Below are 15,157 nucleotides of genomic sequence, written 5' to 3'. Positions count from 1 at the left end.
CAATAACATTTAATAGCTGTTAGACTAATATAAAGTAGAATTCTAAGCATTCTTTGTGTGTCATTGCTTCACCTAGTTAAATAAAATTAAATAATTTTAAAATTTTATATAATTCTATATACTCATTCTGAAAATACTTTTATACTAAGAAAAAAAAAGTCTTACCTTAAATGTTACGATGTTCTTTGTATGATTGGGCACCATTATGATTCTATCTTCTGGGATCCCCACCTGACAGTGTGCAATGATGCATTCCAAGGCCACGGGTCTTCTACCAATCCCTTTCATGGCAAAGACATGCTCCATACCATCTATTTTATTTTGTACAGTAAGTTTACCCTGTGACAAATCAAGTAAATTTCAGCTCCACAGGAGTCACATTTGGATGCCAAACAGCCTCTACTATCCTATTACTCTTGAGTCTGATAAATAAAATGAGCATTGAAGGAAGTCAGCCATAGAGTCTTGCAGTTCATGTACAAATACCTCTACTGAATGAGTAAGATGAAATACCTGTGAAAACCTCATTACTTCTCTTTACTTTCTCTAAATACAGAGTTTATACAGGTATTCTCTTATATAGCAAATATGTGCATGCTTATATCCTTGTCAAAGAAATATGTCTTAAGAAAATAATTTCTAAAATACCAACTTGCTTAATGAATAAAAACAATAGGAGCAATGATTTTACTTTGTTTAGTGTGTTATGTAAAAGTAATATAGGCATAAGAATTGGCAGGCAATGGAATTGCACTTTTCAGAATGTTTATGCCTCAAGTTAAAATAATTATTCAGACAGAGTGAACTCTAATGATCAAATTCATGAAAATATAACTTTTCTGCAAAAAGATTTATGTAAATTATATAGGTTAATATCATACATTGTTTTATTGACACATTAATACTAGGTAAAAATTATCAATGAGTTCATACCATAACCTCACATTCCAAATGAGGTTTGAATGTGAGAGGATATTGTGCTGTTTCACCTGATTTGACAGAGAAATCAGGAGGTCCATAAAAACATTCTCCTTCTATAATCACGTGACATCTCCAGTCATTCATTGTTCTATTCATCTAAAGCATGAAAAGGGTAGATAAATATCAGAAAGATTATATTTATAAAGTTGAATGACATATTAATTCTTGGTGCTTTTCATAAAATTATATATTTTATATTCATAAAATTAAAAAACTGTATTTCTTAAGAATCGCCATTTGAAAGTCATATTTGTTAAGAACAACTATGAAAAATGTGAATATAAGGCACAAGAAGTCTTTTCATAGTTATTCTTAAATATGTCCTTTCAATGTCATACAGGAGCATTGCCTAACAGGTTGATCCATGGATTATTTAACAGGTAAAGGAATATTCATTTGTTTGACTTACTAATTGTTTAAATGATAGAATGGTCTTGGGGTTATACATTTTACTCCTAATAATTGGGTCATAAAAAATGTTCTAATTGGTAGGTTGCTTAGATAACAAAGGTCACATATGTCATCATAGAAAATTTCTGTGCTTTGATCAAACTTCTGTTATGTCTTTATTAACTAAACAAATACAAAACAATTTATCAGTCAAAAAATTCGAAATTCCTTACAATTATGTTACTTTCTTCTATGCTGCATTGTCACTTTGAGTAATAGATAGCCAAGCTACAGCCAATCATTATTCTTAGTGCTTATGAACCCATTTTAATAAATGTCAAGATCACAACTAAATCTGGAGCAGAGTAACCTGAGGGACCATTACTCTGCTTGGTGGAGCCAGGAGGCATGGCTTTCGAGTAGGAATTTGATGTTAGGTTAAAGATGTTAAAGTTAATTTTTTTTAAGCACCGAGATACAGCATAAGTGATTAATCAGGTGAGTAACATGATGACATTTATAGTCAGGAATAAAACTCTGACATCAATGTAGAGAAACACACAGCAACAGATAATACAATTGGAAATAGGCAAAGGATGCAGGTTTAATCCCTGGTAAGCATAAGTGGAACAACAAATCGATGTCTGATGTCTGTTTGTCTGTCTGTCTCTCTCTCCCTCTCTCTTTCTCTCCATTCCTCTCTCTCTCTAAAAATCATTCAATAAATAAAAAAAGTAAAAAAATAAATCTGTAATAGTTCAAGATAAGAGGTTTAGAGAACTTGAATGGGATGGTAACAGTGGAAATGAAGAAAAATACCAAAAAAAAAAATGTTCATGCTTACTATTGGAATATTCTGGGTAAGGGCTTCAAATGCTGGTGTTTCGAAATCAAATCTGGTCTCTGGACATTCATCACTCACCACGCCTTCAATGTAGTAGACACGCACATCATACCTTGATGTCAACAAAATTTTACAAGGGTAGCGTCCAGGACAGAGAGGAGCAAATTTTAAAGCAACTGGAAAAGATCCTTCTGGAACTATCAAAATAATTGAAAAATAAAGTAATCATTTTAAATGGCATAAATCCTAAGATTATTTTTGGGGTAAAGCAACATTTAATATTATTGTATAATCTAGAAGACACTAGGTGATGCCAAAGTAACACACTACCCCTAAATCTTCAGGGCATAACAAGCAAGTTTATTTATCAGTGACAGATAGGTCATTGATAGGTCAAAGGAAGGTCTAATCCATAAAGTCACTTAGGGACCCATGTTGTAAAAGATAGCACTATGTTGCAGCACTACCATCAGAAATACCTCTTCTCCTTCCCTGACAGATCAGGGGAAGAGGAGTGGCTAGAAGTTTGCTCAAGGACTTTTCAGTACTCAGCCCCAAAATAACACATATTACATTTAGATGGCCAGAACCAGTCACACGGCTTTATCTAATTGAATGGGGACTGAGAAATGAGACAGAAATATGGAATATTTGGTAAGTATTATTGTTTCCCAGATTTCTATGACTTATGGGTGATCTGTCCCATAACAATCAAAATAATTTGCAACTTGACCAGCAGATAGAAATAATTTTTCATAGTTAATAACCAAGGACAGTCCAATTAATACTCCTCATACACCTTGTTATAAAATTACCTTATGTTAATAGGTAATATCATTTCTTATGATGGGTAGGCTATCTATGCTGTTCCTTTCCTTCCAAGCAATATTACCTTTTCTCAGAAGATCAATATTTTCTTCTTCTCCATGAAATGACAAAGCAGTTATAAAAGATCTCTCAACCTTAAAGTAGGATGCAGTATAAGAACATAATACAAATTTCACTGCTTATGCCAACGTATTAAGTAATAGATGAAAAAGAAATGATAAAAATATATTTAGAATCCTAATTCTGCAAAGAATTTCTCACAAACCAAGAAAACAAATCCAGCTATCAACTAATGGACTAGACAAGTATTATGACATTAATTGGCTATAAATTTCATTGATTCACATTTAACACCTCAAATGTTAAAAAAGGCTAACTTGTTTTCAAATATGCTGAAGTTTGTACACCAAAAAAATTATTCACTCCTGCAAGAACATTAACTGCTTTATATCTTTTTCAAGTAAATTGAGGATTTGTATGTGTGTGTGATAAGTTACATATTATGTATTATATATTATAAAATATATTAGTTATATATTATATACCATATATTGCATATTGTATATCACTGTATATCAGATATTATGCATTGTGTATAATGTCATATAATATACTAGAGGCCCAATGCACGAAATTCATGCATGGGGCAGGGGAAGTCCCCTCAGCCCAGCCTGCACCCTCCCCTATCCAGGACCCCTTGGGGGATATCCAACTGCTGGTTTAGGCCGGATCCTGTGGACCGGGCCTAAACCAGCAGTCAGACATCCCTCTCACAATCCGGGGCCACTGGCTCCTAACTGCTCACCTGCCTGCCCGCCTGATGACCCCTAACTGTCCCCCCCTGCTGGCCTAGTCACCCCCAACTGCTCCCCCTGCTGGCATAGTTGCCCCCAACTACACCCCCACTGGCCTGGTCACCCCTCACTGCCCCCTCACCAGTCTGGTTGCCCCCAACTACCTCCCCTGCAGGTGTGGTAGCCCCACGTAGCCTCCTGCTCAGTCATTTGGTCGTCCCTCACTAACCCCCCTGCCAGCCTGGTCACCCCACACAGTCTGTTCGGTCATCTGTTTGGTTGTTTCGGATGCGATGGTCACTTAGCCTTTTATATATAGATATTAAAATACACTGTTAATGGATCGCATTTGAAATCTCTATCACATCTAAGCAAAGTCCAATATACTCAGACGGTCTAAGGAGGAAACAAAGTCTGTAAGAATGTTATTTTTATTCCTTCCTTTTCAAGTATAAATCAAATTTTAGAATAAACTTTCCTCTTGTCAAAAAGGACTCTAGGCACATTTTATAATCTGTTATTCACTGATGACTTTCATTCTGAATGAAGTGTTTGAGTTACAGCAACATCATTAGAACAAACCAGGTGAGATAATGATTTGATAAAAATCTGTTGCTTTAACAGAAATAAAGAAACCTCATTTTCTCTCTTGCATGAACAGACTGAAATGAAAATACTTAGATTAGATAATTTAAAGAAAATTAAACTGCATAGAAGAGGAATTTTAAGTAATTCAAAAGTAATTATTATTTTCATCAAAGATAAAGATTAACTAGCCATTTAATAGTAAACAACAATTGAAATGCACATGTTCAAGTATAAAGCCTCTATCAAAAGCTTTGTTATACACTGTTCCCTTTTCCTTAAGAATATTCATTTTCTAATGATACTGAGTAAAAAATGAAAGCCAAGGACATTCCAAAGTGTACATTTTCCAGCTCATGCAATGTTCATGAGCACAGACACTGAGGAATGCACAGGGCCAGCCCCTCCCCCTTACAAGTCTAAAACAAATCCACTGTAAAGTAGAATTTGTGGAAAATATGGTTCTATTTTTTAAAATATATTGATAAAACAATGTTTCTTTTCTTAAAACATAAAAAATAACTTAATTCAGGTAATAAACATAAACAAAAATATTATCACATATTATTAACAAGAAGTTGCTTCTAGATGAAGGTATTCATCAGCCAATATCCACATTCCTTTATATATAAAATAGCAGAGGTAGAAACTATCTTGATTTTTAAAAATTTGGAAATTGGAAATTTTACTGGCCACATTGTGGCACCATACCATTATTCTCTTTTAGGGACATGTTTTCTCAAAGTCCTTCCAATTCTGCACTGTAGTAGACACTACCAATGTCCTGCCATGTTGTCTTTCATTCAAATCTTCCCTGTAGGTTAAGGGCTTTATGAAAACCTGTGACATTCTTCTTGAGGGCTTCCTCTTGTCACATGAGGGAGCTCACATGGATCAGGCCAGAAGTGACAATGCCTGCAGCTGCAGTCTTCAACAAATAATATACCATATTGGTGAAAAAATAACCCAGCTTCATTGTCTTTTGATTAGAATAACTCTGGGGTGAATTCTCTACTAACTCCTAGAGATTCCCAGTGAAATTGAGCCCAAATAACTCACTCTGGGAACTATTCATTTATACTTTGAATTGGCTGCATCTTCTTGCTGTTTCTCACTTTCTCACATTCTTACCTATGGTTCCTTGAGATCATGTCTCAAACTATTGATCTCAAGACCTGGTCTCAGGGCCTCGAATTCCCCAACTTAACACACACCCTTAGATACAGGAAAAAGAGCTTCCTGTCCTGGGCCTCATGCTTTCTAGGGCCTTACTCTTCATCTCCTCTGCCACTGTCTCTCTGTATGTACAAAGGAGTACATGAGCCCAAAGGGACAGGCCTACATGGAGCCCAGCCCCATCCATGTACCAAGATCATGGGATGTCATAATTCACAATCTAAAGTGCTTTGATCCCATCTCCAGTGCTCACACAGGACTCTTTCCAATGTCAGTCCTCCCACTGTAAGATTCCTGGAATTGAAGGATAACTAAGGGATGCCTATTAAGGGGAAGATGAAGACCAATATTAATCATGTGAACTGAGGTACCCAGAAATTTGTACCCAAGAGCCATTATGGTACATGTCACAGTTGAAAGGAGGAAGACAATGAGATGAACACTGGGCCAGGGTCCACCTATCTGTGCTGTCATACTCTAGTGCAAAACTTGGATGAGGCCAAGAATTCTAAATTCAAACTTGGTTCTTTCAGGTTTGTATTTGTAAATGTAAAATGATAGAGTGTATTCTACTTAAAATGTTGTTAGTTTGATTTCTTTTTAAATGTGTACATATAGTATATGGCTTCCATTTGAACTTTTGACCTGGGCATCACAACTATTGAGGTTCTGGACCTGTTCATTCCATCCCTACTCTACTCAGATGTAGCTCACCTGGGGCCTTTTATTTACAGATGATCCTGGTAACTGTGGTATTTGCTAGGGTTTCATAATTAAAGGTAACCAAATACATCTAAATTTATCAAATTATAGTTACTGAAGAAAATAAAGGAACATAAGAGACAATCTTTCTAATGAAAGAATAGTTAATTTTATATAACATTAGCTACTAGAAGTCAGTGTAATCTCAGTTTTTTAAATAATCCGAAAAAGCATTCTGTGCTCAGATCCTAGAATAGGTCGTGGTTATAACAATAAGTCAATACTGCTGTTTTAGTGAGCTATCCCTGCATAACAATTTATTTGCTCATGATTCTCAGCCCTCCCTCTTTTGGAAAAGCTTATCTGCTTCATGTGATATTGGTTGGACTCACTCATGAACTGGGACATTACCTGGAAATTCTGTCATGAGCTCTCTAAACTTCTATGAGATGAGCCTACTATTTTTCATATAGTACAGAATTACCAGTAGCAAAAGGAGAGCCCTAATGTACAAATGGTTATCAAACATATAAAATATCTGCTTCCTTCACATTCCTTAATAATCCATTGGCCAAAGCAAGACACATAGCCAAAACCAGGATCAACAAGGGAGGAAACATTTACATAAAACATGCATGTAGGCAGACAGGATCCAGTTGGGCTTTTACTGATACAATCTAACTTGTCTTAACTACAATGGAAGATATATGTATAACTAGTGAGGTGAAAGATGCAATCAACTGAGAGTTTAAAATCCTGTTTTCTAGACTGGCTGGCATGCTCAGTGGGTGAGCGTCAAACCATGAAGCGGGAGGTCATGGTTCAATTCTCGGTCAAAGCACATGCTGGGGTTGCAAGCTCAATCCCCAGTGGGGGGGGGGGGGCGTGCAGGAGGCAGCCAATCAATGATTCTCTCATCATTGATGTTTCTATCTCTCTCCCCCTCTCCCTTCCTCTCTGAAATCAATCAAAATATATTTTAAAATCCTGTTTTCCAGCTTTACTTTCTCTCCTGCACGGTGTCACCTTGGGCAATGAACTTAGACTTTTTTTACAACTCAATTTTTCAATCTGTTAAAATCAAAGAGTGAGATTTGATCAGTAGCTTTCAAGCATTTTAGTTTTTGGTTTTGAGATCCTGTGTCTGAACAATAAGACAGAATCTCCACATATAAAACAAATTAACATAAAGGATAAAAAGCTAGAACTCCAGTTCATGTCCACACCTCCATATAACCAAACCAAAGTACTTTAAAAGAATGCTAGGGCTCTATAGAATATCTACACTAATAAAAGAGAAAGATGCAAATTGACCGTACCTTTGCGACACCCACCAGCCAATCAGGAGTGAGTATGCAAATTAACCCAACAAAGATGGTGGGTTAATTTGTGTACGCAGGCTCCAAGCACAGGGTGGAACACTTGCGTTGTCGCCATGGCGATGACACAGGCGTTCTGCACCACCCAAGCCGCTCTGGGCCTCTGGGCAGTGTGGGAAGGCGGCTCTGGCCAGAGTGAAGGTGGTGCCGGCAGCCTGGAGAATGAAGGCGCATTCTTGCACGAATCTTCATTCGTGCATCGGGCCACTAGTAATTTGTATAATCTATCTCTTAGGTTTCTCTGTGCATCAGAAATGTGAAGGAGGCTAAATATTATAGTGAATTTATCATTATCTTCCACAGTTAATTATTTAAGTATATTATTGGCAAACAACAGTCAAAAGTTCTTAATTCAGAAGATGATGTATCAAGAGAATGAACAGCTATATTTATATGAATTCATTTATATAAGTTAATTTACAATAGATATTTATTTATTCTAAAATCATGTATGATTATGTTTTCAGATATTTTTTTAGTGTTTTGCTAATCCCACTTTCATCTGCTACGGGAAAGTTTTAATCTAGACTTTCTTTTTCTTATTCTATAAATAAGAAGACAAACACTTGCTAATTGGAATTTTATCCATTTTAGAAACTTTATTATGTTCTTATCAGCACATCTGCCTCATAAATACTCTGGTAAAGAGAGTGATAGATTCATTGTGTACTAACAATTGCTCATTACTGAGTTTCTTCATGTAATATCAAACACATGAAGTGTGCCATAGATTTCACATTAAAAAAAAAAGAAAAGCATTCAGCAATTATAATATTAGAGTGTTTTATTTCTTTATTTTAAAAATATCTTTATTGTTGAGAGTATTACAGATACTCGCTATCTTTCCCCCCTTGACCTCCTCCACTGGTTCCTGCCCAGCCCCAGACCTTCACCACCCTATTGCCTGTGTCCATAGGTAATGCATATATGCATACAAGTTCCCTGGTTAATATCTTCCCACCACTCCCCACCTTCCCTCTGAGATTCATCAGTCTATTCCATGTTTCCATGCCTCTGATCCCATTTTATTCATCAGTTTATTATCCTTCATTAAATTTCTTGTTCATTTATTTTTATTTTTAGATTCAATTGTTGATAGATACATATTTATTGCCATTTTATTTTTCATATATTTGATCTTTTCTTTTTCTTCTCTTTCTTCCTCTTCTTAACGAATACCCTTCAACATTTCATGTAATACTGGTTTGGTATTGATGAACTCCTTTAGCTTTTTTTTTTTTTTCTTGTCTGTGAAGCTCTTTATCTGACCTTCAATTCTAAATGATAGCTTTGTTGGGTAGAGTAATCTTGGTTGTAGGTCCTTGCTATTTGTCACTTGGAATATTTCTTTTTTTTTAAAATATATTTTATTGCTTTTTTTATAGTGAGGAAGGGAGAGGGATAGAGAGTTAGAAACATCGATGAGAGAGAAACATTGATCAGCTGCCTCCTGCACACCCCCCACTGGGGATGTGCCCGCAACCGGAATCGAACCTGGGACCTCTCAGTCTGCAGGCCAATGCTCTATCCACTGAGCCAAACCGGATAGGGCTCACTTTGAATATTTCTTGCCACTCCCTTCTGACATTGTCCCCTGACCAACTCCAAAGGGCTGAGAGCACTGGACTTCTCTCCCCCATTAAGTTTCTAAGTATTTGCAAGCAGAAAAGATGACTCTTCAGTGCCCTGTCAGATTTTGCTGAAAGGCAATACCTGTACATCCTCGCAAATGCCCGGAAGCACAGGAAAAAGGCCACAAAAAGGTATCAAAGTACTGAAGTTAAGGGCAGGAATTGCCATTATATTTTCCAGCACCGCCTAGTTAGACTTAAAAGGTACAGGAATACGTAATCAGATTGTGTTGGTCAGATCTAGTAAGGCCTTACTAATAATTTTCTGTCTGCTGGGCCTCTCAATTATTAGGAGATATATAATAAATTCTCCCACTCTAATTGTGTATATGTTCATTTTTCTTCCACATGAGCCAATTTTTACTTTATACATTTAGATATTATGTGGTTAGGTGAAAAAAAGTTTGAAATTATTCTGTACATTAGATTATTCTTTTTTCATTAATACTTTTATTTGCCTTAAAATTCACTTATTCAAATATTAATATATTTATGCCAGATATATTTTTTTAAATACTTAGTATAGGTTTTTGGATATTTTACCAGGTAATTTTATAAAAAGTATAACGTTGCCTTTGACTTTCCATTGTGAAAATATTAACTTTCCTAGTTTAGCCAGTGTGTGTGTGTATATATATATATATATATATATATATATATATATATCCTGATTAATTATATATTTGTGTTTAATATTTCATTTTGTTTCTCTTTACTATATCTGTTCTTTAGTTCTCTGTTTTTATATTCTATTGAGCTTATCAAGTTTTCTTTATTTCCTTTTATGCATTTTACTGGTTTAGAAATTATACATTAATTCTCTATATTTTTTTGGTTTTCCCAAATTTTCAGCATTCATATTTTATATTAAAACTAGGGGCCTGCACTTTCTCACAGTCCGGAACCCGAGGGGTCCTTAGCACTACTGCAGAGGCAGGAGAGGCTCCCGCCACCACCTCTGTGCCAGCTGTGAGCCCAGCTTCTGGCTGAGCAGAGCTCCCCATGTGGGAGTGCACTGACCACCAGGGAGTAGCTCCTGTGTTGAGTGTTTGCATATTAGGGTTTTATGATATAGGATGTCTTAAAATAGCTCAAACCTGTTCTCTCCAAATATAAGAATCTTACATTGCCTATAACCTATTCCTTATTAAATTAAAATTATTGTCTAGTGGTTGATTTTTCTTTGTTTTTATCATGCTTGATTTATTTATTATTATTTCCATAGCCAATGCTAATTGAAATTTACCGACATTACTGATTATTTTATTAACCACTGTTCTTGGATCCAAATTATTTCTTCTGAATTCACCTTCCTTTATCCATAAGTCAATCCTCCAGTTGTTTTTATAGCAAATATCTGAGTTTTATATCATCTTAATTTCATTGTTGGATTGAAAATATTTTTATATCAACTTTATTCTTGAGTGACAGTTTACTGGGATTTAAAAATCTACAATGTCAGTTAATTTGCTTCAGCACTATAATTCCATTGTCTTCTGGTTTCCATTGTTATTACCAGTAATTCTGCCTTAAGTATAATTTTTTGTTCCTGTGAAAATGTCTTTTTCTTTTGTTTTTTACAATTTCTTGTCTTTGCCATTAGATTATTACACTATAACACATTTAGGTGTCACTCTTTTATTTTCTAGCATTAATAAAATTGTGTATGCCTTTTCTTTTCTTGTTCGCTCCTATAAATAGTAGAGGGTTACATTTCCTAGGTGGTCACTGTACAGAGTCCCATTCCCCATTAAATTTGCAATGATTTCTCAGATGTAAATGTGAAGGTAGCTCAATGCATGCCCTTGAGCCAATTTCCTGCATCAGAAAATTATCCAGTTATTAAGATGTAGGCAGGATGTTTTCTTACATTCACTGGCAGTTTTCAAATAATCTAGGTGAAATTTAAATTTTAGAAAATTGCATTATCTTCCTGCTATGGATTAACTCTAACCCCACCAAAAACATTCAGCACAAAAAAAGTTGGACTCTTTCCATCTCTGCCACCAGCACCTGATTCCACATATCCTTGATAGAATGATGGTCCTCCACATTTTCCCCTCCAGTTATAGTCATTTTAAGTCCAGGGAAGGGGGTTGCCTTTGCAAGAGGGATACAAACAAAGAAGTATTGATGAATGGCCATCTTGAAAATTATTTCACATATATTCATTCATTAAGAAAATATTTTAAAACCTCTACTATGTTCCAGAAGGGATGCAATAAGGAGGCAGCTTCCTAGTTTTCTGGTAGGTGCAGATAATAAATTTCTTAGGAAAAGGCAGATTTTGGAACTAGACTGTTTGCTTTTTATAGCAAAATTATGTTTTAATTGAACATGAGTCTGCAGAAGCTATTCAATGTGTTTTCCAATTGGGCCACAACAGCTTAGTAATCATTTGGGAATTTCTCATAGGATTTATGTAAATGGGTAACTGTTATCTTTTCTTTCCATTGCCATTGAATTTTTGAATTTCTATATGTCTTCATGGATCATTTAATGGAAAATTAAGAGAGAGCTTATCATGGAGTTGTAGCTTGACAGTATTCTAAGTGAGAAGTTTTCATTTTTATATAATTTTTTAAGAAGATAAAATTTCCAAAAGAAAAGAACTAAAATAAGATTTTGCTTTCTAAATAATTCATCTGTGGGGATTGTTGGTAGCAAATTAACTTTGTGCTCCATAACTGGTTTGGCTCAGTGGATAGAGCGTTGGCCTGCAAACTGAAAGGTCCCAGGTTTGATTCCGGTCAAGGGCATTTACCTTGGTTGTAGGCACATCCCCAGTAGTGGGTGTGCAGGAGGCAGCTGATCAATGTTTCTCTCATTGATGTTTCTAACTATCTTTCTCCCTTCCTCTCTGTAAAAAATCAATAAAATATATATTTTAATTTAAAAAATTAACTTTGTGCTTTGCAATTTCAAGTCTGAATACCAGAAACTTTATCTGTCGTATCCTATATAATAAAAGGCCAGCGACCATAATGGTGTAACGACCAGAACAACCGATGGACAACAGCAAGCCAAAAAACAGCATATTCTCTAGAACTTAAACTAGGAGGAAAGGCTTCTACAGTTTTTTATTAAATGCCTCTTTAAATGTATTATTGCATAGCATGTGTTCACCTTTGAAGACCTGTACAAAGAAGACACTGTTTAAAAGTTCACTTTCTTTTTTTGGCAGGATCTATGTCCATAGAAATAAAACAATGAAAGGCAAAGTAAGGTATTTATCTAACTAAAAATATCTTACATTAAAATTATGAGACTAAAGAATATACAAAGTCTCTAATATTACGATTGTGTAGACTAGGTTATAACAAATTATTAACTGAAAGTATATTTTCTTTGATAATACAGGACACAGTCATTTCTCATTATTGCATGGTGCAGCATAGAAAGAGCCTGGAACTTGCAAAAAAATAAAAATAAAACCCTCAAATGTTAGGACAGGACACATTGGCAACTGAACAAGCTGTAAATTATGACTGTGGGAGGACACATAGGGGAGGGCACCCAGATGAGAAAGACATATTAGTCAAACACAGTTATGACTGAGATTTTAAAAAGTCAGAAGTCAAATGATAATCAGGTACTTGGCCTAGAGAAAAGAGGAACTAGGTCAGGTTGATGTCAGAGGCTAATTGCAGTCAAGAAAAGCCCCAAGATCCTAAGTTCAGGGACAAGATTTTTGTTGGAGGGTCTTGGGCTGCCTACAGCAAGATGGATGACAGACAGGTAAAGCATACCAGTGCCCAGGGAGGGAGTCTGGCAACCACAAGCTTGGGTTTTAAGATATAGAACAGAATCTTATACCTGTACTAGACCAGATTATGGGAACATATGAATAAGGAGCCAGCACTGCCGGATTTTATGCTGAAATAGAACTCATGTGAGTGCAAAGATAACACAGGGCGACTGGCGGTCAGAACAGATGGGCTACTGGATTCCAGGTCTGCAATGAGAACTGGCTCAGGGCCTGGGATGATGCACTTCAACAGAGAATGTAGGGGAAAAGGAAAAAAACTGAATATTGTCTACATTGAAAGCTGCTGACAATGTAGCTAGTAGAATTCTTTAAAAATACTGACAGTAAGACAACACTGTGATATGAGATATATTTTATGTGCTTCCTGAGAGTCCCCTAATCCCACCACATCTGTCAACCTCAACCTCTTGCCCTACCCTCCAGGTTTCTATGACTGAGAATGGCCTGTAACTTCCTTCAGAACTAAGGGAGCCAACCCCTTGGCTGCTGTGCCACAGACAGGTAGAGAATTCCAGCTCCTCTTGCCATGGTACGGCATGGTACCTGGCAGTCCATGGGGCCAGAGAATGCCACCTTGCCACCTAGGACCATGATTCCCATGGTGTAAAATCAAGCAAACAAGACAGGTAACAGGAGGTGAACATGCAGATCAAATTCTTTTCCTTCCTCTGTCATATTGATTGCTCAGAGGCCTTTCTTTTCAAATAGCTTTTCAAAAATGACACCTGCTGAATGATCTGTTGAAGCATGTGCCATTCATGAAGGTAATTGGTGGACACTGAGGTAGCAGCTCATGCATGATTCCTTGCTTTGCTTCCAGTTCTTCCCTTCCTTATTTCTCTTTTTTCTCACTCTCATTGCCCTGAACCTGCATCTCCCAAGTAAAGCATGACTATTTCATTCTAGCCTCAGACTTCATTTTTTAGGGAACTAAAACTAAGACAATTACTTACCTAAAAATAAAGGACAGTGTGACCACTTTATCCAGCACCGTATAATGCAAACAGCGATAGACAAAGTATTTAGTAAACTATAGTGCTTACTCACGAGACTTGATGTGACCTCTCCCTTCCATGGCCTCCTGAATGGACTTAGATTTTCTGAGCCTGACTTTCTCCATTTGTAAAATGAAGACAGCTATGGTGTGCAGCAGTGCTTCCCCAACTCTAACATGTGGATTAACTATGACAGTGATCTGGAGGGGAACTTTTAAAATACAGGTTCCTAGACCTCTACCAACCTGGGAATGATTCTGCAGGTCTAGAGTAGTCATAGAATCTGTACTTTGTCAAAGGTACCCAGGTATCACTGACGTACATACAGCCAGGGTTAGTAAACACTGGCAATGTGGAAAGAACATAGACTTTGGATTCTAGTGTTCTGAATCCACTTTTATTTATAAGTGTCACAAACCCCACTAAAATAAGCAGGAGCAACATATGTGATTTATTGGCATGTACAAAGGGAATGACCACCTTTACAATGACAGCATCCAGAAATCATGAGATGTCATCATTCTTTCTCTGCCTTTTGACTTGGCTTTTCTCTGTGGTGACCTGATTCTTGGAGACTCACTCTCCTTGTTTACCCTTGCTTATCCTATCAGCTTAGCCAACCTGGCAGAAAAAAATAAAAAGCCATCCCTTGCCCAAAACGGACTCTCCTTGAATAAACTATGATCAACTCAAGCCCTGAAACAATTTCTGTAACCAGGTAAATAAACACCCCAATAACCTGAAAGCTAAGTAGATAAGCACTTGGCCATTTGAATTGCAGATCAGGATTATTATATGTCCAATTGCTGTCATTTCCACTAAACTCTATGAATCCCTTAAAAAAAAGTTGAGTGAATGAAACCCTTTTAAATCTTCAATAAAATATAATAATATTTCTAAAAAATAAGTTTTTAAAAATAATAAAACATATTAAAGAATGGAAGAGGCACAAATATTACATTTAAACTAGCAATTCTTATGAGAAGTAATTAAATGAAATGCAACACAGCTTAGATGTGGATACAGATATAGAGTACCAACTAATTTATTTTTATATATAAGATCACATGTAGGATGCCCAGG

General features: G+C 36.1%; 1 protein-coding gene across 1 annotated transcript in view; it reads right to left on the bottom strand.

The window, feature by feature from the left end:
• The window catches only part of CFAP47 (cilia and flagella associated protein 47), a 502,125-nt gene that overhangs the window by 146,689 nt on the left and 340,279 nt on the right, over window positions 1-15,157 (bottom strand). Inside the window, exons 48-50 of the mRNA XM_054720946.1 lie at window positions 2,216-2,412; window positions 934-1,077; window positions 166-339 (exon numbers count right to left, since the gene is read on the bottom strand). Of these exons, the coding sequence (XP_054576921.1) occupies window positions 166-339; window positions 934-1,077; window positions 2,216-2,412 (515 nt within the window). The remainder of the gene's footprint in view (window positions 1-165; window positions 340-933; window positions 1,078-2,215; window positions 2,413-15,157) is intronic.

This window comes from Eptesicus fuscus, chromosome 1 (assembly GCF_027574615.1).
Source record: "Eptesicus fuscus isolate TK198812 chromosome 1, DD_ASM_mEF_20220401, whole genome shotgun sequence".
Classification (NCBI taxonomy): Eukaryota; Metazoa; Chordata; class Mammalia; order Chiroptera; family Vespertilionidae; genus Eptesicus; species Eptesicus fuscus.
The sequence above is the reverse complement of the archived record's forward strand: the minus strand, read 5'-3'. Positions and strand labels throughout refer to the sequence as shown.